Source organism: Zeus faber (genome assembly GCF_960531495.2).
Source record: "Zeus faber genome assembly, chromosome: 20".
In the NCBI taxonomy this organism is placed as follows: Eukaryota; Metazoa; Chordata; class Actinopteri; order Zeiformes; family Zeidae; genus Zeus; species Zeus faber.
In genome coordinates this window covers 16,499,070-16,526,422 of record NC_137207.1, presented here as the reverse complement: position 1 = coordinate 16,526,422, position 27,353 = coordinate 16,499,070, and the positions used below count along the sequence as shown (strand labels likewise).

At 46.3% G+C, this 27,353-nt stretch overlaps 1 protein-coding gene across 1 annotated transcript in view; it reads right to left on the bottom strand.

Annotated features, from left to right (window-relative positions):
• Window positions 1-26,769, bottom strand: part of spata20 (spermatogenesis associated 20) — a 40,213-nt gene extending 13,444 nt beyond the window's left edge. Inside the window, exons 1-15 of the mRNA XM_080021761.1 lie at window positions 26,472-26,769; window positions 25,554-25,694; window positions 25,395-25,459; window positions 25,135-25,289; window positions 24,906-25,049; window positions 24,596-24,800; window positions 23,780-23,910; window positions 23,041-23,145; window positions 18,500-18,574; window positions 17,129-17,341; window positions 16,152-16,344; window positions 14,607-14,775; window positions 7,450-7,658; window positions 2,835-3,034; window positions 1,539-1,619 (exon numbers count right to left, since the gene is read on the bottom strand). Coding sequence (XP_079877887.1) covers window positions 1,539-1,619; window positions 2,835-3,034; window positions 7,450-7,658; window positions 14,607-14,775; window positions 16,152-16,344; window positions 17,129-17,341; window positions 18,500-18,574; window positions 23,041-23,145; window positions 23,780-23,910; window positions 24,596-24,800; window positions 24,906-25,049; window positions 25,135-25,289; window positions 25,395-25,459; window positions 25,554-25,694; window positions 26,472-26,674 — 2,289 coding nt within the window. The 5' untranslated portion in view covers window positions 26,675-26,769. The remainder of the gene's footprint in view (window positions 1-1,538; window positions 1,620-2,834; window positions 3,035-7,449; window positions 7,659-14,606; window positions 14,776-16,151; window positions 16,345-17,128; window positions 17,342-18,499; window positions 18,575-23,040; window positions 23,146-23,779; window positions 23,911-24,595; window positions 24,801-24,905; window positions 25,050-25,134; window positions 25,290-25,394; window positions 25,460-25,553; window positions 25,695-26,471) is intronic.
• Window positions 26,770-27,353: the final 584 nt, after the last annotated feature.

The window sequence follows — 27,353 nt, the reverse complement described above, 5'->3', positions numbered from 1 at the left end:
ATCAGTATCTCTTGCTCTAGCAACATCTCTCTCTCTCTCTCTGGGGACAAGAAATGGCTTGAGACTGCAGCAGCACAGGGCCTGATAAGGCAGACTCATCTATATTTCAATGAGTCCGACTATGTGTGTGTGTGTGTGTGTGTGTGTGTGTGTGTGTGTGTGTGTGTGTGTGTGTCTGGCGAAGAGAAAGACAATGAGAGCGTGACTGTGAACTCCTATGTGTGTGTGTGTGTGTGTGTGTGTGTGTGTGTGTGTGTGTGTGTGTGTGTGTGTGTGTGTGTGTGTGCACGCGCACACGAGCGTGTGTGTGGCTCTCTCCAGGCAATTGCTGCTGCAATTCACTGGTCTAATTTCAGTCACGGCCAGCTCGATTAAACTCACACTGAAACCGGCGACCATTCGAACACAGCGATAATGACCAGCGCAAAAAATGTATGAGTGTGTGTGTGTGTGCGTGTGTGTGTGAGAGAGAGACTGGTTTAAAATCAGCCTGATGGGGGGGAAAAAAAACAAGTTGGACATTTAACAAGCCAGTGGGGAAACTGAGAGCAACGAAACAATATCTTACATGCATACACCTCAGAGCCTCTAAAGCTATGTGGAGACTTTTTGGTGGTCAAATACAAACTTTTAAGAGTTACTAGTGTTAGTACTGGCCTAACCAAGCTACAATGAAGCTATTAGACGGAAACAAAAGTTTCGACGGGCAGATCTCGAGTGTCTGCGTCTAATACGGTAGCAGACACTTCGGCAGAGCTGGGCCTGAAAGTCAAAGTTTTCCAAGAGATGGGATCCTTACAGAGAGCAACAAATGCTGATACTGCTCGGGCCCTTTCTACGGGAACCGCAATCAAAAAAAACCCACAGAGAACGGTTTCCTCCGTAACCCGGGGAATCGGGAGGGTGTCTTAGCTTTCGTCTTTCGGGCCCGAGAGAAGCAGCCTGATGGGAAATGGTCACGTCAACACCTCAGCCGTCGCCGGCGATACATGCTGGCCTGACGCAGCCTGACAGCTGTCACTTTATGTCACCGCGCAGCAGTCGGGTTATGTCGGGGCACAGAGGCGCCCCGACACGGCACGGCAGTGATGTTATGATTCGGACGGATCGGAGCCCATGGAGGTAATATGGCTTTCAGGTCAAATAAGTGGAGTTATTAGATGTCCCCAAAGGAGGAGGAGGATTTATTTTTAGGGAGGGAAAGTGGGACTGAGAGATGAGCCGGAGCTGACCTTTAAACAGCCACACTTGAACCAGCCAACACCTCGGGGCACTGTCCAAGGCTGGAGTCACCCTGTGTGTGTGTGTGTGTGTGTGCGCATGTTATTACTCCACAACCCTCTGTAAAAAGTGATTGTTCCCAATAGACCCATGCTGGAGCAGTGACTCCCCTCACATCAGCATGTGTGTGTCACAGCTTAATCTTATTATTTCAGGGTTAGTTACCGCTGACTCACAAGCTTGTTAGAATGACACTTCGCCTAACACGCGCGCACGCACGCACACACACACACACACTACCCTGAGTCAACACTTACCTTATGTGGTAGATAGAGAGAGTGGACGGTCGCCAGCAGACTGCCGGTGTCGGGGGCGTCCCTCTGGCCACAGATCACAATCTGTGGTACCACACGACGACAACAACAAACATGATGACGGTGGGGGGAGGGGGTGGGGGCAAGGAGGTGGAGGTGGCAGTCATCAAGAGGGGGAAAGAATGAAAAGAGACAGAAGAGAGCGAGTCAAGGTGGGCGGTTCTGCGCGGTGATAACAAGGGGGAGCAGGTGTGCCCTCTTCACCTCCCCTGCACCCCACAGACGTCCGCCCCCGGCTCCTCCCCCGCGGGTCACGCTTGATCGACGGGAGACTGATGATGCTCCCTCTCTCACCACCCCCCCCCCCCCACCAACACCCCACACCCCCCGAGCTCTTATGTTTGTTGTATTCACACCTGAGCGAGTCAATTCTTTTTACTTCCAAGAAACTTTGAGGCACATGTGTCAAACGAACGGCAGCCATAATGCTTGAATGTCACTAGAATAAAGGGCAACATTGTCAAAAGGCCGCATGATGTCACAAACTAAAATATCTGATTGACTCAAAAAAAAAGATAAAATACATTTTATATAAATAAATAAATTAATTAACTTTTATTTAAAATAAAATTATTTTAAATAAAAGCATTAAAAACACGCACATTTTCGAATCAAATGAGGCAGTTTTAGGCTGCATGGAGTCATAAACTAAAATATCTGATTCACCCAAAATTTTTTAATATAATAAAATTAAATTATTTTCAAGCATTAAAAACACGCACATTTTCTAATGAAATGAGGCAATTTTGCTTCAGGGAGATTTTTCAGGGTATTCTGTGTTATTTAGAATTTCCTGTGGGCGATGTTTCAGTCTAAAAAAGTAATAAATAAATTCACTATTAGCTAATGGTGGCGGCAGGTGGAGTCGTCTCGGGGGTGCAGCGAGGATTTTAAGGATACAACTGCTGTTATGTGATGTGTAATATTGATGGATGGATTTGTGGAAGTGACCTTTTGTCTAAAATGCATATAAATATACAATTCCTGTACAAGACTCCATTTGTTCTGTGGAATCATTTTTAATGCACATAAGATAGCATACTGAAAATATTGACATGTACAAAATGTCAATATATCAATATAGTAGTGAATCCTGATGCTTTGTATCGAAAGCGAATCAAATCCCATAGATCCTGTCCAATACCCAGCCCTAAGCAAGACCCCCTTAAACTTTGGTTTGCTGTCGGGGACAGGCAGCAATTGTGTGTGTGTGTGTGTGCGTGCGTGCGTGGTCCTGACCTGTTTGAGTGTGTAGTGCTCAGCCATGAGCGCTCGCACCATGTCGGGCAGGGAGATGGGCACCTGGCTGAGGCGCTGGGAGTAGGCGGCCAGGAGGCGCCGGGACATGTGGAGCCACTGCTGGCGACCCGTGTAGTGCGACAGACGCAGGAGGTTGAGGGCGGACACCGAGTTGCCGCTGGGCTCCGCGCCGTCCTGATCTGGGGGCGAAAAAAGTAAAAAATAAATAACACACATTACACTACGCATTACTGCAAATTCACATTTTTGAAGATTTCAAAAGGATTCGCTGATCCGTCGCTGGTACCAAAATCAGCTTTTTTCCCCCCCAGTGTGTTTAATATAATTATAGTATAAGAGCACCCTTTTTAACTTTTTTTTTTTTTTTATTACATATTCACTCATCTATTTGTGTCTCCATATTTTAACAGAAAGCAGTCGAGGGTGATGTGTAGAACCATGGCGCCGAGTCAGAACAGAAGTACGCCTCAAACTAAAGGGATGACGGGGAGACGCAATCTTGATACTTTTCCGACCGCGGGGCCATTGGAGGGAAGAATACATTTCAGATAATATCAAATGTGATGTCTCGCTGCTAAAACGTTAGCATTCCTGAGTCAAACTGTCAGACCAGCTCACAAGCCGAAGAGAATATAAAGCAATTGCGACAGCACCCCAATCTCGCCCCTCGAGAAGAAAACACACTCTCGTCATGACTCGCAGCGCGACTCGCAGATGACCTCACGTCCCAGCCACGTTAAGTGATTGGTCCTTATCTGCGATCGGCGTCCGACGAGAGCCCTGAGGGCGCTCTTCTCGTGACCTATGACCTCGCGCTGCGTGTCCGCCGATCAGCGATCCGTGTTGGTCTGAGTACGTGTGTGAGAGAGAGAGAAATGACACAAGCAGCTGGGCGTGTGATGGGAAATAGAAGCTTCTCACACACACACAAACACACACTTCACCCCTGCCTCGTGTGTCATTAGTAGTTTCACCAACAGAATGCATCTCTGTGCACATTGACTAAGCTAAAGTGGTAATCCGCAAGATTATTTTGTCAAAGAAATCCCATATTTGATATTAATCCCTTATTTAGTTGGCACTTTACAAAGAAACAGCCATTCGATGTATTTGCATCATGCGTGTGCTCTTTTATATGCCGTTTCCGTCGTCGGTGGCGGGGTCCCCCTCCGCGCCGAGAACGCAAAGACCGTACACGCGCAAGGAGTGAATTTCAGTGATGAATTTCACAAACCAGTGTAGCTTGTTGTGGTCGGTAAACTGTAAATACGGATGAACATTCACCAAAAAAAAACAAAAAAAAAAAAACAGCACCATCGGACAGACAATTGTGAGCGTCTTAGAGCGAAGGTGAGGGTAAACCTCAGACGTTGAGACAAAAAAAACAACAAAAAAAAACCATTGCCGTTTCAAGTGGAATTCTGGGACTTGGAGTGTTATCCACACGGACGATCTTACAAATAAGGGAACAACATAAATCCCCAGAGAAGAAATTGGGGAGCTGCTGTGACAGATTTCCAGTTTAAGAATCCATGTGACTTTACTTGGACACGGTGCACCAGGCCTCCAGGTCGCTCGGCTCACCCTGAACCCAACACTGATCCTGGCTACACAAGAACACCAAAAAGGGAGTGCATCGACTTTTTCACCTCATCTCTCTTCTTATGAAACTGCAGGGAAGGACATGAAACACGCACGCACACAGTAAAACGGAGAGTGGCGATGTGATGTGGAGTAATCTGTCTTCCGTTGACAGAATAAGTTGGTGGGGAGACAAGTTCCCACTGCAGCGGGCGTTGCGTCACTAATCGGCTTCAAACCCTCCGCAGCGACGGTGCCATAATGGCTCAGTCAATCCTCCCAGATGAGAAGCCTCTTGCGCGTCAGCTCCAATAAGCACACATGCCGTAGATGCAGGTGTAGGTGTGTAGGTGTGTAGGTGTGTGTGTGTGTGTGTGTGTAGGTGTGTAGGTGTGTGTGTAGGTATGTAGGTGTAGGTGTGTGTGCTCCCATCATCTCTCATCTGCCAACAGCCCACAACAAGAGCAACTATTAGTTTTTCCGCTGCTTATCCCACCCTTCAGCAGGATCTACCGTCTGCGCTATTTTCACCCTTCTATCTGGCAGAGTGAGTGAGTGAGTGAGGCTATCCATTCTATTTTGGGGGATAAAATGGGAGTCGTGCACTACTACTTAACCCGCTGGTTCTCTGCTATATATACCTACAGTATATCTCCAATTCTGACACTTTACGACTGACAAGGCAAAAACGAGGAGAAACAAGAGAAAAGAAGAGGAAGTCAGAGAATGTGTTAAATAAGGACAAGAAAGTGTATATATATATATATATATATATATATATATATATATATAGTGCATATTAGAGATAAAAAAAAAAGCCAGAGTGTCCATGAAACGATCAGGGGGCCAAGTGGGGGGCACCAGCTGACCAGAGAGAGAAAAGGAGGGGGGAGTAGTGGGAGAGGTGAAAATGAAAAGCTCTGTCAGACTGAAAGAAAGACAGGGAGGCACGTAAGAGACAGACAGGGGGTCTCTGGCCTGTCAGACCAAAGGTAAGTGTCAGCTTGTCTACGTGGTGCCAGCCGCTCTGAGCTGCCGGCGAGCTGAGGGGTGTGGACTGACAGCCCACTGAGGACGGAGAAACCTTCCCAGCCTCAGAGCCCCGGCTACAGAGCCATATGACTTACTTAGACACATTGTGAAGCCACCAGGGAGATACGCAGAGATGTGAAAGCGTCATGTCATATAATTCTGTAAGATACTAGTGATGTATTGAGATATACTATATTTAATGCATTGCAGCTTATCTAACATGAAACATAAGTGGAAACGTTAAAATGAGAGGAGGTCGCTATTGACAATAAGAAACTGGATGTAAATAAAATGCATTCAGACCCTGAGATCCACCTCTGGTCCAGTGACTTAAAATGTAGAAACACAGCTTCTGTTACCTGCCAGCAGAGGGCCACACTAACACTTCCTTCAATGTCAAGACAGTTCCATCCCAGTCAACGTTCAACTTTTTTTGGCTAAATAACCAAAATATTAAGCGCTAAATTATGTTTACTTTTTCCTTTTTCACTGAGGTAAAACATTGCCTCCTGTTAAACAAAGACAATACTCAAAACCTAAGGATTATTCATGGGCGTGAGGGCACTGAAGAGAAAAACATTTGGGTACCGAGTTCCACAGACACTCAGAGATTACTGGAATTTGGTCAGTACCATGAAATGATTCAGATCGTCAGCCTCACCCTTGTTGCAATGCACTTTGCAACAACTTCCTCCGTGCGTAGACTTAAGACGAAATGGAGGGGAAAAAGAAAAAAAAAAATGTAAAAACGCCGCCGGGGGAGGAGGAAGGGGGCGGGCGGGTGTAATGGAGGCAGCGTAAGGCCGATAGCGGAGAGCGTTGAGCGGCTGACATATAAAAGAGAGGGAGATGAGAGGAGGCTGGGACCCAAATGTCCCTGCGGCAGTGTGCGCCTTCCGTTCTGTCGGAGGCAAACCGAGCGACGGAGGAGAGCGCTCTGAAGCATCCAGTGATCAAAAGGCTGCCGGTGAATGGAAGCCCGGTGGTGCTTCCACGGAGTAGGAGCTGAACCAGGAGGAACGCCACTGCACCACTGACGGCCCTGGAACAGCACACCTCACGGCACCTTGCACCTTAGAACTCCACAACCAGATATCAGAGAGACGACACATTCATTTAAACTAATAACAATGACAATTAAAAAATGATTTATGATAATAATTAGTTTATAATAACATAATATATAATAAAATAATAATTATAATAAAAATAATAAAAATAGTACAGGTAATAATAATAATAATGTGTGTGTGTGTGTGTGTGTGTGTATATATATATATATATATATATATATAAATAATTTATTATTTTTTCTTTTTATGGGTGGTTGTTAATAGAGCTTTTGGGTGTGGACAGGAGGAGTGGCTGTAATTTCCACATGCATCAAAAGCTGACTCAGTCTCTAATAGAAGCACAGAGGGCAGCAGGAGCAGCAGGAGCAGCAGGAGCAGGAGCAGCAGGGAAGGGACGGACTCGAGCTCAGCGGGTAGAGCAGGTTGTCCAGTGACGGCAGGTTCGCAGGTTCGATCCCCAGCGGGGCAGCTGTGCTGACAGGAAGTGGCTCTGACTTCAACAATTTCTCGCCTGGTCAATTAGCGCAGCCGCTGTCTTGTTATAAAGTTACTTTTGACACTTCAACCAGTCCACCTGTCGGGTACAGCCCTAGTGTGATGTCAACCATGTGTGTGTGTGTGTGTGTGTGTGTGTGTGTGTGTGTGTGTGTATATATATATATATATATGTATATATATTATCCATCTAGCTATCTATCTATCCATCCCCTACTCTTGTGGTGTCATAAGTGCCTGAGTAGCCTCAATGCTGCAGCTCTCTCATGGGCCTTACCATTTGTTTAAACATCAATCCCTCTTTCCTTCTCCCAGCCAGTTGTGACATCAACATGTTCCCTATCCATCTTTCCTAGCTACCGTCCCGCCCTCCATCCCTTCATCCATCCCCCGTTCACCGCGGCCCCCCTCACCCTGTTTGAGGTGCAGCAGCACGGTGGTGTTGCTGGGGTCGCTGCAGTAGTACCCGCCGCCCTCCTCGTCCCAGAACAGGACGTCCTGCCGGAGCTGCAGCTCCTCCGCCCACCGCAGCCACCGCGTCTGCAGCGTGGCCTCGTACAGGTCCAGCAGGCCGCACACCACGAAGGCGTAGTCGTCCAGGAAGCCGGAGATGGGCGGCGACCTGCAGAAACGGAGAGGAGAGCGGACGATAGACTTGATCGACGTGCACAGACAAACTAAACGCGTTTTTTGTTGAGTTTTGACTTCCTTGTTGCTCCAAATTGCCTCCAACACAAACCAGTGACTAAGAAACTCAAAAATCGAATAATATTAAATACTTAAACTAAAGTAACTGTGGATATAATAACTGGGAAAACAGTGTGAATAAGTTATACTATGGTAAGACAAACTCCACAGAGGCGTCAAGTTTGATGGGGCATTGGGGCATTCAGGGACAGCATTTCTGCCTAAAAATGGTGGACTAGACTATTTTCTTGCTGGCACAAGGTTTCTCCCCACCCCCCCCCCCTCTAGTTTCTCTGAAATGTCTTTTGAGTCGACATAGGGTGTGCGCGCGCGCGCGCGCGCGCACGCACACGCACGCACGCACGCACGCACGCACGCACGCACGCACGCACGCACGCACGCACGCACGCACGCACGCACGCACACACGCACACACGCACACACGCACACACGCACACACGCACACACGCACACACGCACACACACAGACTTTGAAGTTTGGTGCGGTACAGTAATTGGGCCGATCCGGCTGGAGCTCGACCTTCCCAGCCCTATTTTCACACTCTTCCGTGACCCTTTTCATCCCTTTCCACTCGTACCTCCGAACACAAACACAGAGCGCTGTCTCCCACGACCTGCCTCGGATTTTTTCTTCCCCCTCTTCTCTCACGTTAAAAATCCATACGGTGCCGACTGGTTCACTTCCATCCTCCTGCTTCCATGGAGGGTCCATGGAAGTCCAGGGTGTAAAAAATAGCGAAATACATTAAAGGGGCAACAGAAAACATTTCCCCCCCAAGCGTCTCCAAGCAGTATTATTGTTTGCGTCGCTGTCGCAAAGACAACCGGATCGCTTTACGTTTTCCTCAGCACCAAGTTCTATGTAAGCAATGTGTTGCTGTCAGCCCTCCCATATTTCTCGGGATTTTCCTGCATTTTTCCCCCCTTTTCCCGCTGTCTTCTCTGTTTTTTTCTATTTTCCTAGAATTTTAACCTTTGAGAAAAAAAAAAAAAAAAAAAAAATAATAATAAAAAATGGTTGGCTGCGCCGCTGACCTCCCCGGTTATGTCTCTACTGGTGAGGGGAGAAAAACACACACACACAAACACACATTACATGACGATTTCAATAAAAAAAAAACCAGGGGGAGTTCAATGATCGTTTCTTTTTCAAGCACTTCAGCACAAAAGTGGCTATTTTCAAGGTTCCCAGTGCTTCAATTTCCGAGGACAAAATTCAAGCACTGCAAGCGCTCAAGGCCCAGGTAAGAACGTGGTATAATGAAATTTCCAGCATTTTACTGTGCACGCGCGCGCGCACGCACACACACACACACACACACACACACACACACACACACACACACACACACACACACACACACACACACACACACACACGCACACACGCACACGCACACACGCACACGCACACACGCACACGCACACACGCACACACACACACGCGCTTCACTGCACGATCCGCTGTGTCCCTGTTCCCCGTTTCTCCAAACAAAACCAATAACCCAGTAATAACAATGATTTTTTGTGTTTTTAGTGTAACAAAAAAGAAGCCCGGGTCGTAACCGTGCGCAGGAAAACTTCATCAATGTAATGGTTGACGCACTTAATTTGTGCCGTAAAGCGATCCTTCGTTTTCCCCAGGAGATCGTACCCGGTGGCAGTCCGTATTGCGCAGTGAAATCAAGGCTGATATGAAACCAATCGAAATGCTGATGGTGTCATTATTCTACAGCCATTACACTGTGCAAGCAACATTAACTTCATAATGATAAATAAAAGCAAAAATTGTGATTGTCGACCTCTCGAATCACAACAGCAGTCCGTATAGTAAGTAAAAAAAAAAAAAAGGGGGGGGGGGGAATTTACTATTATTAAAATAATCATTTCAGACACATTAAAGAATGTCTTACTCTTGTTTCAGATGACCCAAAGCAATGTTCTCCTAACTCTAGATGAAAAGTTTCGGGTCATTCCGGTACATGCACATTAATTATGTTTATTAAGAACTCATGTGATGCACAGTAGGACCAGGGACAGTCTGACATCCATCAGACAAACCATAGGTACCGTTACACCTACTACACACCTATTCTGGTCTCCTTCAGGGAACACGAACACACACACACACACACACACACACACACACACACGCACACACACACACCTCTGGAACTCAGTTCAGTGTCATGGGTCCAACAGAGCACTTGTCTTGTGCACTCGATGGCTGAGTTGACTCGGATTAAGTCTTCGAGGAATAAAACCCATTTGGCACAAGCGCCGGTCACGTGCACATCATTACGACGGCGTTGACCTTTATGCCGCGCCGTTTTAATGTGCTCAAAAATAAATGCGCGAGGAGAGGAAATATCTGCTGTGTCATCGCTGAGGAAGAAAAGAATTATAAAAACACTGGAGGGAGGAGGGTGGGTGTGGTGTACGGAGAGAGGGAGGGAGAAAGAGAGAGAAGGAAGGAAACAAAGTGATAGACAAATAGAACGACTAAGTACGGGAATAAAAGTGGAGACAAAGAGGGAAAAAAGTAAAAATAACAGGTTTCCCTGCTGGACTCATTAATCAGGAGACACTGCTCTGTTTGCTTTCTCTCGGGGCCTTCACCATTCTTCCCTCACACAATCCCGCAGCCTTCTCCTAATTGCTTTCCGTGTACCATACCACAAGTGGCCAAGCTAATATTTTCCCACCTACTTTTTCTTTCCGGCTTTTGCCTGCCTTTTTTCTCGCCGTGTACTGGCGCACACACACACACACACACACACACACACACACACACACACACACACACACACACACACACACACACACACACACACACACACACACACACACACACACACACACACACACACACACACACACACACACTCAGACCGAACTTCCGCCGTGCAAACAAACATTACAAATACAAATTAAAGCGGTCTGGCGTCTAGTCGCTCAGAATGCAGGGCTCAGCGCTAACCTTTAAAAGCGGTTGCCAGACTGGCAACCGGGCATCCGCTTTTGAGTCCCCGAATCTGAAAATACGGTTACCATTTTTAGTCGCCTTAAAATAAAAACGAACATACATAAAATAATGTTTAAAATCTTTATTATGGTCACTGGAAAAAAAAAAAAAAATCTTTGTAGTTTGTGTTTTATCTGATACTTTACAGAATTTTAATCTTCAGAGCAGAAGAAACACGAGTCAAGACAGACAAGAGCTGCGGTAACACTAACTCCTCTGGTCACACTTGGCCTGATCACACTTAGCCTGCGTCTCTTACACACACCTCTACAGTATATGCTCACCACACAGACAATAAGAATCTCAACAGTCCTGTTTGTCCCATTACCGTTAACAGTGGTAAATTCTAATATGCATCTTTCCACTTAAAAGCTCTCCAAAGCTCTCCGCTTTTTAATCCAAAACGCAAACAGCAAGCCGAAGGACGTGAATGAAGTCTAGTTAATTGCAGCAGCGGAGCCCGGCCTGGCACGGCACCGGTCCGCGGCCCGGTGGTTGGGAGCCTCTGCTCTACGGAGCCTTAACACGAGGCGCACGGCACGGGGCTTCAGTGGCGCGGAGATGCCTCAGACCTTCGCCGTTACACATTTACGCCACTGCTCTACACTTGCCTGTTTTACGAATTATCTGTCTTAAATAAATCAAAAAATAATTGTGGGACAGTAGTTATTTCAATTGAAAGTGGTTATATGACGTTAAAATGAAAGGAAATCCTTGGAGGTGCTGCGCCGGTGCTATGGCAAATTCTGACATCCTGGCACCGGCAACTTATTTTGTAGCAGTTACACTCCATCCGGTAATTTTGAAACAAAACCACTGAAGTGATAGTTCTGTCACAAAACTATATTGTTACACATCCTTGCACATATTTAAGTGGGTATACGGAAAACCGGTCGGAAATCAGTGCAACAAGATTGTGCATATAGCCCAACTCCAACTGTCAGTTTCGTTTCACGCACACTTTGAATTGCGCTTTACGGGTTCATTATTTGCCGAGTTTAATTCTCGAGGAGGCAGACCATTAAATGATCAGAGTAAAGGGACAAAAAAAGTGCAAAATACGGCCCAAAATAAAAAATTTGCCGATTGCCAATATATTCGTGCAATCGTTTATCGCTTTTCATGTTAAAAAGTCCAAAAATTGGTTGACAATTTCTCTGAAGGGTTGCCAATGGCAACCTGGCAAGCTGTTGAGCCCTGAAATATCTTTTACTAAACATCATGCTTTTCTTGGCCGAGCTGTTCAGTTTGTCTACTCTTTACTAGATTGTCTGGGTTGATTGTTTTCTCACATTTTTCAGGTAACAAGTCAATTCTTTAGGATATGAGTAATCTTTTTGTTGATATGTGGAAATGTTGTGCTCAGGGTGACTCATGGCCTAGCTGCTGCAATACTTCAACTCTACTCCCCTGCTGTGCCTTTTAATCAGGGTTCATTCTGGCATTACAAAATGAAATTCAAGGACTTGCAAGTACTTTTTTAAAGCACTATTTTTTCATTTTCAAGGACTTCACGCAAAACAAGTATAATACATTTTCAACGTGATCTTTAATTCAAATATAATATTTTAGTCCTATTGTCTTGTCGTCCAGTATATATATATATATATATATATATATATATATATATATATATATATAGTAGATTAAAAAGTGATTCTGGAAAATGCTTATTACGTTACGATTTGAATAACATAACAAGGGGGAATCTCACAGGTTTGCAGAGATTGCAGATAAGTGAACGGCGAAACGCAGAAAAGTCTATACAGCACCAACTGCTTCACAGACCCACACCCCAGACCATTAACATAGTTAGTCACAGCCCTAACCATCACTCCTGGTAAATAAGCCGGTGGCCCATATGTGCCTGGAGAAGTGATTTAGCCATGTAAGGAAACGGGCCAGCCAGTTTGGGGAAAGGGCCTTGGTAAGCATTATCCATGCTGACAGCGTTGTAGATTTGACAAGTATGAATGAGAGGGAAGGTGTGAAACAGGGCCAGTGTGTGTGTGTATGTGTGTGTGTGTGTGTGTGTGTGTTCATTCGTGCGTGCATGTGTGTGCTTGTGTGTGTGTGTGTGTGTCGGTGTGTGTGTGTGTGTGTGTGTGTGTCCTCCATCATGCGTGTTGTGGGACTCCTGGCAGAGCTTCTACTGATTTGGTTTGCGTTTACTCTTTCATGATAACTGGGACACGGAGTTGGCCGCCAACCCAGAACTGGGACACCTGGTGCTGTGCAGTCAACAAGGCAACTTCTTTTTGCTCGGGAAAATATTCCCCAGCTCACGGTCATTTGTCTGCAACTATGCGACTAAGTAGGGCTGCCCCCAAATAGTTGACCAAACGTTAGTCGAGGAGAAGAGTCTTAGTCCACCAAGTAGGTTCGTCGCAGGAAGAAAAATAAATCCATTCAGGAGCTGCGACTTGCCAAAATTAACCTTAAAACCTACAGTATATAGCTGGACCCGTGAATGAAATGCTGAAGCCCTTTTAATTTGAAACAAATTTTAACAAAAATAAATGTTCAGTCTCCTTGCTTCCTAATGAGGTGATGCCGACACCGGGAAAATGATCTTCCATATGCCACATTCCAGTGCAAATGACGTCAATATGTGATTAAAATGTGCACATTAATAAAATACTAAGTTTAACTGGTGTAATTAACAGGCGGACGCCACGTGTGCTCAGCGCTTGTAAATGAAATTTAAATTTCAAAGCCTGGTTATTCGGTTTTGTATTTATCTGTTAATGTAGCAGTGTGCAGAGTGTAAACAATTCCTTCTCAGGCCTGGAACTCAAACCATTTTCTGATGCCCCAAAAACATATATTTAAATTATTAAATACGTATCATAAACGTGCGACGATTAGTCGACTAATGGCTTGAACTGACGACTAACAGTCAACTCGGAAAATCTTAAGTCGAGGGCAGTGCTACGAGTGAGTATAGTCCACTCTTGACGACACTCAAACTCTTGAATTTATTGATCGTGGCATATTTTTTCTCCCATATTTTTCTGCCCCCTTGTGAAGTGAATTTCCTCAAGAAGAAGAATTTATTCCTCATTCATGACTCCTCTCAAAGGGATGGCTTTGTATGGCTATGAACTGGACTAATCAAAATCTACATACTACAGAACTGAGAATCTATTCTCAGATTATCAAACCTTGAGCGACTTTTCTCACAGTTTATTTGTGATATGACTACATAGTATGTCCATAAATCCATTAATCATTCAAGTTAACAATGCAGACTGGCTAACTGGAATCTGTCAGAATGGCAGTCCAAAATGTGTCTCTCTCTTTGGTCAGCAAGTACCTTAAATGGGCAGTCCATAAGATGGCCTGTGTTGGGTGGGTTACACTTTAGTAGACTAAGTCCCAGTCCGGTCAATTTTTATTTTTTTGGAAGAGTTCTCCTGATCGACCGACTTGTTTGTTTTTCTTGGTCACTTTAAGTGGTGGGGATATTTTTAAGATGAGGGTGCTGTTATGAACGTCCATTTTGACAGCTTACTGACCACTACGAGATACGCTGCTTTGTCAAATTCACCCCGCCACCAACAGTAGCAAAAGCATATGGAGGAGTGCATGCATAACGCAAATACATGGGATTTTATTTTTGAAACAAAATGTTACAGATTACCACTTCTACCACAATCTTGCATTGAATTGTGAATGGGAGGTAGTTGTTCAGGTTCACGGATGGAGATTTCACCGTCACAAATCGTTGGTGGTGTAGAGATTCCGTTTGCAGAGGAGCAACATTGTTCACTGAGCTGCGCTGTGTTTGAAGCATTTAAAAATAATAATAATAATAATAACAAAAACAATGCTTACGTCTGCTCCACTTCCATCTCATCTCCACGATAACAGGATCGGAGGATTGTCACATGCTCGGAATCCCACAGGTGTTCCTTCAGGAAGTTGGCGGCCTCTACCGCCCTCTCCAGCAGCGCCTTGTCCCCCAGTGCCGCCCCGATGCGAGCGAAGCCCGAAAGCATGAGACCTGGGGGGGGGGGGGGGGGGGGGTTTACGTTGGTGACCAAATGAGGAATAAACGTAAAAAAAGATGGCAGCAAAGTGCAAGAATTGGTTATCATTGTCAAGCTTTGAAGCTTCTCCGTCACTTTCTCATCCTCCGTCGCACTCTGCTCATTTCCCTTTCAAGCCGTCTCTTCATCCCTCCGTCCCTCCCTCCATACACACCACTTTCATGCGGCGAAATCAAAGAGCCGGCGAGTGAAAACAGGCCGCTCTTCAAAGCGCCGCCGCGCAGGACAGGTGATTAATGGAGGTGTTCCTTCATTAGACAGTGGGAAGGAGGCTCTTGCGTCTTAATTGGAATTGGGTTTGCAGCGCTTCATTACCTCCCTAACACACGCTCTCCGTCTTCATACGCCACCGAGCGTGTGTGTGTATGTGTATGTGTATGTGTGTGCGTAGTAGGGCTTTGTCTCCGAGCGGGTGCATGTGTTTGGTTCCTCTTTTTTTATCAATCATGTTGGATGGAATAAAGGAGATGAATGAAGTTTGTTCATTTTTTGCATCCGCTGAATGCCAATACTCGAAAAGGTGAGAAAACTCCATCGTTCTACCTCCACTAGATTCCATGGAGGCTTTTACAGGTAAGTACAAAAGAAACCTCAGCAGACGTGGAATGTTTGTTGGCTTTGGTCACCAGGATGCATATGACGGGGCAAAAACTACCCGGACAATTGGTTTCTTGCTCGATAAATATAAACAATATTTAAATGATTTAAATTCCTTAATTAAGGTGTTTGATCATGTGAACTGATTGTGCTATTTAGTTCAATAAATATAAGTTCCATGTCCTTTTAAAATTTTAACAAACTGTCCATGCTTTGTGTTATGTTTGTTCTGTTTTTCTTCCATCGCAATTTGCACCAAAAAATTGCTCCAAAGCACAACCCCGAGACAATGTGGAATGAAACAAAAACTCAAAACTTCCAGACATTCACTGATTATTTTTTTTAATAACTGATGATCCAGATTTTTAATAGATACAAACAATATTATTTTAATCATACTTACTATTAATTATTTAATATGTATTTATTAATATAACTTAGTTATGTTGCTTAGTGTTCACAAAACTGTTTTTTTTTTACTGGAAAAGACTGAGAAGTTTGAAAGAAAGCGCAACAGTATTATGATATGGTTGGTGGTATTGATGGTTCCCTTTTTCATCCCAAGTATAATTTTGGCACCGATTCTTGGTGGTATCGGTATCACAATCCAATTTCTGTGACAACCCCGGTAGTGAACCGTCTGGCATTTATCAACATACTCACACCATCTTCTAGGGCAGCTGAGACCCACACAAGGTTGAAAATGGGTCTCGTGGCTCTAAGTTTGGCTCACCGTTCCAGGAGGCCAGCATCTTGGTGTCCAGATGCGGACGTGGCCGGCTCTTCCTCGCGTCGGCCATCTTGGCTCGAGCCGAGGCCAGCAGCTCGTTGACTTTGTCGACGCTGACGCCAAAGCGCGCCGCCGTCAGCTCCGTGGAATAACGCACGATCAGCACATTCTGGCCCTGCAGCTCCCCGTGGGGGTCCTGGAGCATATGGAGGAGAGAGAGAAGGTTCCACCCAGAGACATGTGCTTTTGAACACGTTCGCGCAGTTATTTTAGTGAAGCTTTAACCTACCCTAAGATCTGTGCTTCATTTACCGGTTTCTGTTGAGTTTTATTTATTTTTTTACATGTTCAATCACTTTTGTCAGATTGTGAATTGTGTCTATTGTTTATTATTTTCTTTTTTTTTTAAAGACAATATTTTTGGCATTTTTCATGCTTTATTTGACAGTGACAGTATCAGGAGAAAGGGAAGGCAGGGGATAGAGAGAGAGAGGATGACATGCAGCAAATGGCCACATGCCAGAATGGAACCCTGGCTGCTGCAGTAAGGACTTGTACATGGTGTGCTCTACCTGGTGAGCCACTCTGGGGGAATTATTCATTTTTTATTGTATATGGCCATTTTTTTCTTGTTTATTTGTGTTGTTTATTGTACCTTTTTAGGTTTACTGTTTATTGTCAAATTTGCCTTACTATTGTTATTTTTTTTCTTGTTAACTTTTGGGTTTAATGTATATATAATGTCAAATTTTCTATCTTTATTCTACTGTAATACCACACTTTCCCTCCGGGGATGAATAAAGTATCGATCTATCTATCTATCTATCAATCAATCTATGAATATTTTGAATGATCATATTCATCATATTTTTAACTTTATAACAATCAAACAGAAATCACTGGTCAAATTATTTAACCTTTCCAATCCTATTATTCCTATGAACGCACACCTTCTCTTCACCAACATCACTATGAGTTACCTGCTCAAAGTCCACGTTCCCCAACTCCTTGACACCATAGTGGTGCATGAAGACGTCAGCCTGCGTGGCGGACCCCGTCGCTCCCTCCACCATGTCGGGCAGCAGCTCCCGCACCTCGGAGGCCGTCCACACGCAGAAAGCCCCCTCCCGCTTCTTGTGCCCCCCCGAGGAGGGGACCGAGTCCGCGTCCTCGGCGCTGTAGAACCCCCCTGACTGTGACACGGGAGAGAGAGAGGTCAAAAGGTTGAGACGGCACAAGACAACTTTTTCTACTTCACAGCGTCCATACAAATTTGCTGACACCGATAACAACAGGATGGGGTTTTCTTTTTTTTTTTTTTTTTTTTTAACTCTTCTCGTTTTCCTTCTCAGCAGCTGTAGCCTGAATAAATCCGTCATACCTTCAGGTTATACTGATCGGGCGCACGGCTTGAAAAGGAATATCGTCATTCGACGAGTACAACCAAAGGAATTGAATTGCACTCTTGCATGAAACAAGACAAGCAGAAAACTAGATAGCCAATAATATGAAAGCCAGTAAAAGGCATTGAAATAGCATTAACGGTGGAGTTCTGAGACGGAAGACAAGGTTAACTGTTCCTTGGGATGGTTAAGGTAGATGAGCATAGAGATAGGACAACATTGTCATGCAACATTACAACTGAATGTTCAGTGTACGTCAGTAGAACCGACAAACGTAAACTCATTCCTCATTGGACAGTATCTGTATCTTCTTAGTTGAGAAATAAACAACTCCATTGGTATCATATAGAGACACAGGAAAATCTAATGGGATGTAGCGTCACCCTCACTTGAGAAGACACCCAGGGGGGTCTCAGACCGCTCCAGACTGACACATAGTAAGCCTGCATTCACCAAGACACTGCAGAGAGCTGAGGGAGACCCCCGATCCCCCCCCCCCCAAAGAAAAAACACAACCACCCCCACCGCCACCCCCTCAAACGCAGCAGAATAGGATCACAGAATCTGGTGGTGAATTACTTTAACGGCATAATTCATAGAGTATAATTACATAATAAATCTTGGCGAATATAACGATCACAATGAGTGCAGTTTTTAATTGTGTGCCCCCTTTGATGCAGTCGAGTCATTAATCAAAAAGAAAATGGCTGCCGCGCCTGTGTCTTGAGGAGGGGTGAAGGTGGGGGCGGTGGGGGGTTGAGCTGACCCCAAGAGAGCGAGCGAGTGAAGATTTAAGGCATTATTTGTCAAAGGGTGCCACCCCATGACCTTTAGAATGACAGTACACACACACACCTGCAGATTCTAATTACTCCTGTTGCAAATCGCAGTTTGAAATGTGCTTCGTAAGCAGGGAGTCTCTCTCTCTCTCTCTCTCTCTCTCCTCACCTTGTCACTCAGATCTCTGGAGACGTAGACCAGTATGTCCCGGGCCACATCCGCAAAGAACGGCTCCCCCGACACCTGAAACAAAAACCCCAGCCCAGAGCCATACTTCACGCCTCATGTAACCTTAATAACGCTGCTGTATTATTCATGTGGAAATATAAATAAATATCTCTCTCTCACACACACACACACACACACACACACACACACACACACACACACACACACACACACACACACACACACACACACACACACACACACACACACACACACACACACACACACACACACACACACCACTTGTGAGCGCTGAGCAAGCTCTAGTATCCTTTTTCACCACTAGATGTCCTGTTTGTCCTACTTAACAGCGTCGGGGTTTCCCCCAGTGTATTGCAAGCCCGGCAGCCCACTGGCCTTAAGTTGACCCCCCATCGGGCCTAAGCATCATCGTTTTCTTTTTTCCCCCCACATATTTTTAAGGTTGCTGTTTTTTTTGTTTGTTGGGGTTTTTTTTTGTTCCCCACCCCCCCCAATCAAAATATAAACATTGATCGCCACATATTGAATTTCTATTTTTTTTACTATTTGATATGGGTGAACCCTGGGTAGACCCTGGACCCTACACAATAAGCACCCGATTAAAGCCGAGGAGATGACACCACCGCAAAAAGAGGTCTACAGGCAAGACAAGGCCTAAAACCAGGGCCCAGACAAGGGAAGAAAAAAAGAGAGGAAGAGAGAGAAAGAAAAGAAGAAAGAAGCGTCTGCTGGGATCAGTGGAAAGGAACGAGATCAGTCACCACCCAAGTTAACACGAGAACCTGATGCAGTACTGAAGAATGGAACCACATCAGTGAGGATGGAAGAGTTGGAGGACATTTCCCTGCTCCAGGTTACTCAGGCTGCAGCTTGGAGTATCGAGGCCCTTGCAGAGCAGTGTTCCCGTTATCCAGTAATTGCCGGCTTTTTGACCAGGGAAATCTGCTGGCCAGGTTTGGACAGATTTTTTCCTCTGTCAAGCTGATACCCCTAGGTTACAAAGCTCCCCAGCTTAAACATGTTTTTTCATTCTGCAGGATAGGAACTACACTGCTGAATTTCCTGTGCAGGACCAAAGTCACCACTCTGGGACGTCTGGTGGAGCTGGCCGGGCCGGACCTGGACAATGCTGCTGGCTTGCCCGCACATCTTGGACTAAAATTCGCATGGCTTGTCCAACACATGCTGGATAACTGGAAGCATCAGCTCACTGGGACTTAATGTGTTCTTTTAAGGTCCTATTGGCATGGCTTTAGCCGGCCTGATTTTAAAGCCCCCTTTTTAACCATAAACAATTGTAACTGTTTTCTTTTTAGGGAATTGAAGGGTAAGGTGTTTTATAAACTGTGTGCAAAGGTTTAAAACAAATCCAAACTGAATGGTCGCTCTGACAGTCCCTGGGGGCCTGAAGGTGGATGTCAGATCAGAGTGGAGGGCACTCTACAAACGACCAATAAACAAAAAGGTTGCTGATCTTCAGTGCAGGCTTTTACATGGAATCCTTGCTGTTAATTCCTTTATTTCTGTTTTAAACCCAAGTGTGTCTCGCAACTGCAGTTTCTGTGCACAGAGAGAAACTATCTTTCAATGGGTTTTTTTAGAATGTCCCAGACTCTCTTTTTTTTCCCCTTATTGGAAAGACTTTTTATGCCTTTTGGGGAAGTTTTCTCTCGACAGACTTTCATTTCCTGTTTTGAATACAGCAAAAAATATAAGCAAAAATGCCAACTTTTAAATTGTGTGCTCTGGCAAGCAAAGAAGGCCATTTACACTACTCTGAAAAGAAAAATTTAAGATGCTTTGAACGTAGAGGTACACACTCCAGGATTAATGTGGATTTCAGGTACTACAGGGACAGACAGGATCTAGAGGCTTTCATTAGCACCTGGTGTTATGGTAGAGCACTGTGGCTATGGCACAAGGCTCTTTATATTCTGTGCTTCTTTGAAATTTTAGATTCAAGATGTTTATTTATCACATACATATACATACGATCATACATACAGTATATGTATGACCAGCGGGCGTGATGGTGCGTGGCCGGCGGGCATGATGGTGCGTGCCTGGTGGGTGTGACGGTGCTTGCCCGGCGGGCGTTACAGTGCGTGCCCGGCAGGCGTGACAGTGCGGGCCCAGTGAGCGTGATGGTGTGGGCATGATGTTGCGCGCCCGGTGGGCGTGACGGTGCATGCCCGGCGGGGCGAGGCTGTGCTTTACTACGATAACACTACCGTCTACCACACCCATTTCCACAGGATTAAAGATCATCAGCTCAAGATCAAGAACATCTGGAAAATCTATGAAGAACAATCCTAACTGCAGTTAAACTCAAGCCGAGAAGCCTGGTGTGCAGGCTAGAAGCCAAGTTCAGCTGCGAAGAAGACAATGCAGTGAGAAACAAAGGAAGAGAATTAGTCACGCTATGGAGTTCTATTTTAACCCCGGTGGAGCACAAGTTCCTTTCTGAAGAGAAAGAGCTGGCGGAGCTGGCCAAGTACTGGAAGAATGTTGAAGCTGCAAGCAGCCCCCGCTGGTAACGGGTCACTTGTGAATGTTTGGCCCAGACCTGTGGTGCAACGATTGACAATCGCTCTCCAGTGGATTGTGTGCAAGCAGTCTTTTGCACTGAAGAGAAGGACGAGCCACCAAGGATTGACGACGCAACAAGAGGCTGGTGTCGTCAGAGGACCTCAGAAAATTTGTGATGGGCTCCTCCACCCGCTCCCGATGAAGAACTGGGAGTTCGACGATGGATGGCAGCGTACAAGTCTGCATCTCCAGGATGGACGTGTGGGTAGCTGAGGAGAGTCTCCCTTTCCCCGGAGACCAGGAAAGAAGGAGGCTGCACACCAGAACCAACAGCCAGAATAAGTAAGAGTAAGCAAAAAACAAAGAGCAAAGAGAAAATAGTGAATATAAAGAAATATGTATTTAAAATACCAAGGAAGTCCTAAAAAAAATGGGTTAATGTATTCACAGTGAAAGATTTCAATGTAATGTGGGACTTTATGTGGGATGAGCCTGGGACGGCCATTTTAGGAAAAAAACAAGCTGTTGGGAAAGTCAGGGGGGAGTGAGTCATTTGGAATCAACCGAACATGTCATTTCCTTAGAAGCACAACTCGCACTGAGGGAGAGGACGCTGATAGGACAGCAGGCATAAGTCACTGATCACGTGATCCTAGAAGGAGGAGACGTTGGCAAGATGAATAAAAAGAGGACGAGCAAGGGACACTGGGATTCTTTGCTCTGCTGAGGACCCGACAAGAAGCAACTTGAAGTCGGAGACTTTGTCACACCAACCTCTTCTCTGGAATATTAGGACATGAGAATCCCCCCCCGCCGGCTCCCGAATTAAAATTAGGCCAAAATAGATAAGTTAGGGAAAGCTCAAGGGTATGTTTTTAATATTTTTTCTTTTTAGCGATTTTGATCAGATTGATTGTTTGATTTTTATCAATACCAATAATCACAACCTGTCTGTATCATGTGTTGATTAATTACCCCTTTGCAACGCTTTAATAAACACTTTACCTGCATTTAAAGTAACAGATTTAATTCTCTTTTTAGATTAGAGAAACAAGTCACCTAAGTTTGGGTTTGCTTGTAGATGGTAAAAAGCTAGGAATTTAGGACACATTATAGGATCAAAATGGATAGCCTAGCCCCCATATCGAAACATCCCCTTATGATAAAAGTATACTTGGCGTTAAATGAAAACCCAGCAACCACATCAACTGGCACTCGCTTAGAATAAAGCTGTGTTTAACTGAAGTGGCCTTTTTGGGTTATATCCTTTCGTCTGTAGGGTTACTGAGGGGGTATAAGTGAGGACTGAAACAGGGAAGGCTTTAGGAAGGAGACAGTGAGCAGCTGGGCGAAGCTATTGGCGTCAGAGTCTAAGCAATCTGCTGAATCCTGGACAGTTGTAATACCTGGCAGGCTGAAGATCCAACCCGTTGGATGAAGGACCGGAGCACTCTAACGTGCTAATTCCGGGAGATGTTTTCTACAGGACCGAATCGCAACGCAGATTTCGGTGACTCATTTCAGTGCCATGCCGATTTAAATACCTGCTCTCCGGTGCTCCGAAAGCGTTACCGTTCGGAGCGCTCAAATTCCTTTGTATGACGATAACTGTATCTCTGACTGTATTTCGATAAAAACAAAAAAAATTAGATTTGATTCTATAAACACGTACCCTCTTTCATGGACTCCAATATGTGTTTCACTGCGTGCAAGAGTGTGCCTGCAGCAGTGTTTCAGTCTAATCTGATCACAGCTCCAGATGGCGTCCAAACAAGGTAATTGGACATGTGCCAGGTCGACGGAGGCGGTTTAACATGACTCGACATTACGGTGACGGTTAACACAACCGAGACGGGAGTCGAAGAAAATACATTTGCCCTGTCGGATACAGGCGCACACGCACGCGCACGCACGCACGCACGCACGCGCACACACACACACACACACACACACACACCCCCCCCCCCTACCTGGAAGGCGGTGATGTACGCTACAGCCAGTTGAGCCTGGTCATACAGCATCTTCTCAAAGTGTGGGACGTGCCACGATGAATCTGTGGAGTAACGATGGAAACCCTGGAAGAGAGAGACACAATATAATAGATAGAAAATGAATCGGAACTTAAGGTTTGCCCCTCCTGTTCTCTCTTCCTTGTCTCTCAAATGTGGCAGTTCCGCTGACACATGGGTATGGGAGGGGTCAAGATGGTTCAAAAACAACTAACTAACAAACAGGAAGGCTTTTGTCAACATGGTTGAGAACGGAAAAAACAGAAAGGTACCTATTGGGAAGAGGGCATCTCTGTGTGTTTTCTAAGTATTCCACATCACAATTTAGTCTATAGATCTATAGCAGTGATTCTCAACCTTACTTCAAGTACCTGATACCTGATATAGTATCTGAAACCCATCAGGTCACAAACCCCATTTGATAACTCGAAGTGATTTAGTCCAAACCTCCATACCTGTTTACACCATAGTTAAGGAGATAACAGTACAACTAGGATCAAAACAGTCATTGTGCATTCTCTAATGGTGCTTAAGTCTTGTGAATTAAATGACGGAGAAGTTTAACTATTTTACTACGACGACGAGAACCTCATGAAGGACCACTGGGGGATTCCCGCACCCCACTTTGGGACCCCATTGCTCTGTGGGAGAGAAAAGGAAGGGGGTATTCCTGTGTAACAGCCCCGGAGTGTGCAGTTACCTGGGCCACATGGTCGTGGATCCCCCCTTGGGCCATCATGCGCAGGGTGTGCAGGGCCATCTGGAGGGCCTCGGCCCCATCGGAGGTGGAGCGGTTCACCGCCCAATACGACATCAGGAACATCAGATTCACTGGAGGTGTGTGAAGGACGGTGTGTGTGTGTGGGGGGGGTGGGGGGGGGCAGAAAAAATAAAATAAAGTGAGTTATCTTGAGCGGAAGTTATCTTAAAAGTCTGTATGCGTCTGTATCTTCCACATACATGGAGGGAGAAAGGAGCAAAACAGGACAATGGCTCAACAAGGCAAAAGTCTGGAAATATAAAAAGTCAAGTCCAGATTTAGGCGGCAACTGAAGCTCATATCTTAATTCAACTCGCATCTCCATGTGAGTTGAATGTGGCCAAATGACCAATTTTTTTGTCTTTTTAAATCAATCCAAGTCACAGGGGAACGTGTGTTGACACTTGAAAGGGAATCAAAGATTTCGGAAGTGATCCAAAATGTTTTGTTGCAATATCGGCGAATTAAGCCACACCAACCTTGTTTTTGGCATTGACATTTATTATTATTATTATTATTTTTTTTTTTTTCTGTGCTACAGCAGTACCGATAGTGTCCTGCAACCGGGTTAAAGATCTCACAATTTTGGATGATCCTTACAGGCGTTTTTACATCATTAAGTTACCTGAAGCCCTTTAGAATAATCCCCCCGCAAAAAAAAAAAAAATCTGAAAGAAAGACGAAAGAAAGGGGAAGCAGGTCGAGGAGCTGAAACCGCCACACAGATGAGCCGAGGCGGGGGGGGCAGGGGTCTACCTGGTGTGGGGAACTTGGGCGCCTCCCGGAAGCCTCCGTACTCCTCCTCGTAGGAGTTCAGCAGCTGCTTGAAGCAGCGGTCGGCCACGTCGACGGCGGGCGGAGGGGGCTCCTCCACCGAGCTCGCCGCGATGGCCGTCCCTTTCTTGAGGGCCTCCATGACCCTCTTCCCGCGCGACTCCAGAGCGGGCCGGTTGCTCTGCCACTAAAAAGGGAAAAGCGATCGCGCGAGAAGTTTTGCGAAGCGCCGGCGGAAAATGTTTAAATTAAAAGAAAAACGTATTTGTGCTCCGTTCAGGAGCCTCGTTACCTGTTCCGTGATTTGGTTGAGGACCGTTTTGAGCCCGGGGCTTCTCCTGCTGTCTCTGGGGGGGAAATAGGTTCCCCCGATGAAAGGCCGAAGATCAGGCGTAAGCCACACGCTCATCGGCCATCCGCCTCCTCCGCACGTTGCCTAGAGAACACCCCCACCCGTGAACGGCGGGCATCGCAGAAAGGTGGTGAAGGGTGGCCGGGGCTACATACCCAAAAACGCTCACCTGCACAAAAGTCATGTAGACCTTGTCGACGTCGGGGCGCTCCTCTCTGTCCACCTTGATGCAGACAAAGTTGTCGCTGAGGATTCTCCCGATCTCCTCGTCCTCAAAGGACTCCCTCTCCATCACGTGGCACCAGTGGCACGTCGAGTAGCCCACTAACAAATCATGCCGGAGAAAATATATAAGGAAGAGCGCCTTAAAAAGAAAATAAAATAAAATGATGTGGTGATGAGGTGATGTTGTTCGAACCCGGCCCCCACCTGACAGGAAGATGGGCTTGTCTTCGTTTTTGGCTTTGTCGAAGGCATCCGCACCCCACGGGTACCTGGGAGGGAAAACAACGCGAGGATTATTGTTATTGTTACTGTTGTTGTTATTTTTCGGCAGCGTCCACCGCGACAGCACGAGCGCTCGCTCACCAATCCACAGGGTTGTGCGCGTGCTGCAGCAGGTAGGGGGACCTCTCCAGGGCCAGCCTGTTGCTGTGTCGGGGGCCGGCGGGCGGCGGGGCGGCGGGCCCCCCGGCACTCCCGGACGCCATCCTCGCGCCGGCGGACGGGCTGGAAAAAAAAAAAACAGCAAAAACACGCGTCTTTAAAATAGGATGTTTCGAACAACACTGCTTCTGAACTTGTCATTCCGTTGAAGTGGCCTCTCTGTGATGGTCGGCGCCGGGTGGGCTACGCGACATTTCCCTTCAAGACCGTGTCTATTTGTTTGTTTTCCTTTAGTTTGGGGGGGTCATTGTCTCCGTCCCCGGGGGGCTCTGGTTCCTTGGTTCTGCTTCGTGAATCATTCATCTCGTTACACCGGATTCACTGCGCCCGCCTTCCACTTCTGTCGTGCGCCCGATCTCCGCGACCTCCTGCCGGGTAAAGGCGGCGGACCCCGCCACCAACCGTCAGCAGTAGAATTAAATAAAAAGTACCAAATATGGAGTTTATTGATTTGACGGATTACCACTCTAAGGGATCCACGGGCCAGTCACTCGTGGAGTAAAAAGGGGGGTGATATTCCGTACTATATTCAGCCTGTTTTTGGTGACTGCCAACTTTGGAGCACGGTGCGTCACCGGCGCCGATCCCGCCATCCGCTGCCAGATTGCGTCAGCAGCCGTCGGTGTACCATGCTAACCTAATGCAGCTAGCATAAAGCAGCGAAGAGATGCTAACACGCGCTGACAATACTTAAAAAGTAGTTTCCACATTTAATACATCATTCCGGGCCCCTTAAAGTGACGTGGCGCTCACGTTCCACGGTGGCGTCACGCAACCGTATAAGCGACGTATTTTCTTTTTTTTTTTTTATTATGTTTGTATTGACCCAGGTGGCTTTACCTGGAGCGGCGGCAGACGTAGAGCCGCGGTGAGCGGTCACTACGCGGTGGTAGGGGACGACGGGGGGTCTGCCCGGTACCCGCGAAACGGCAGCCCGGGGTGCACCGCGGACCGTCCGCACCCGGGTGCGCCGCGGCGAGCGGGAGACGCGGAGCGGCCGAGCTTTTCGTACACAGCGACCGGCCCCACGCGAGTCTTAACATCGTATTCCAGCCGGCAGCTGGGCGAGAGCGACCGCCGCTTCAGCGCGGGCTCGGAGCGGAGCGAAAACGGGGAGTCGTCGCGGTTCCAACTTTATGGCCGGTCAATGGTTCCGGCCGCGCGGTGGCGCTGCGGGGACCCCGCGTCGACACCGGTGCTGCGTGCCGCGACACATCGCTGTGACGGACAAATCTTGTCACAAAAAAAAAAAAAAAAAAAAAAAAAAATTCTGAAAAGCCCGACCTTGAATCGTTTCTTTCAAAACGCGCCTTAGTCGAACTTAAGTACAATTTTGACAAACTAACCGAAACTGAAGGGCACGTGTTGCGTGCTCATTTCCTGAACACAAAGACACTCACTCAGCTCGAATCCCTGATTTCCGAGTTTCCCTGGAACGCAGCCCATCGTCAGCTCGTCACGTTGGCGTGAGCATGGCTTTGTTGACATATTGTGCGAAATAATACGCAGGAAAGAAAAGCCAGCGAGAGATCTTTTACACACACACACACACACACACACACACACACACACACACACACACCTGGTGCCGCCAAAACAGCTGACCGGTCAAGGCATGGACTCCACAAGACCTCCGAAGGTGTCCTGTGGTATCTGGCGCCAAGACCTTAGCAAGATTCAAGAGGTTTATTCGTCACATGCATATGCATGCTTTCAGACATA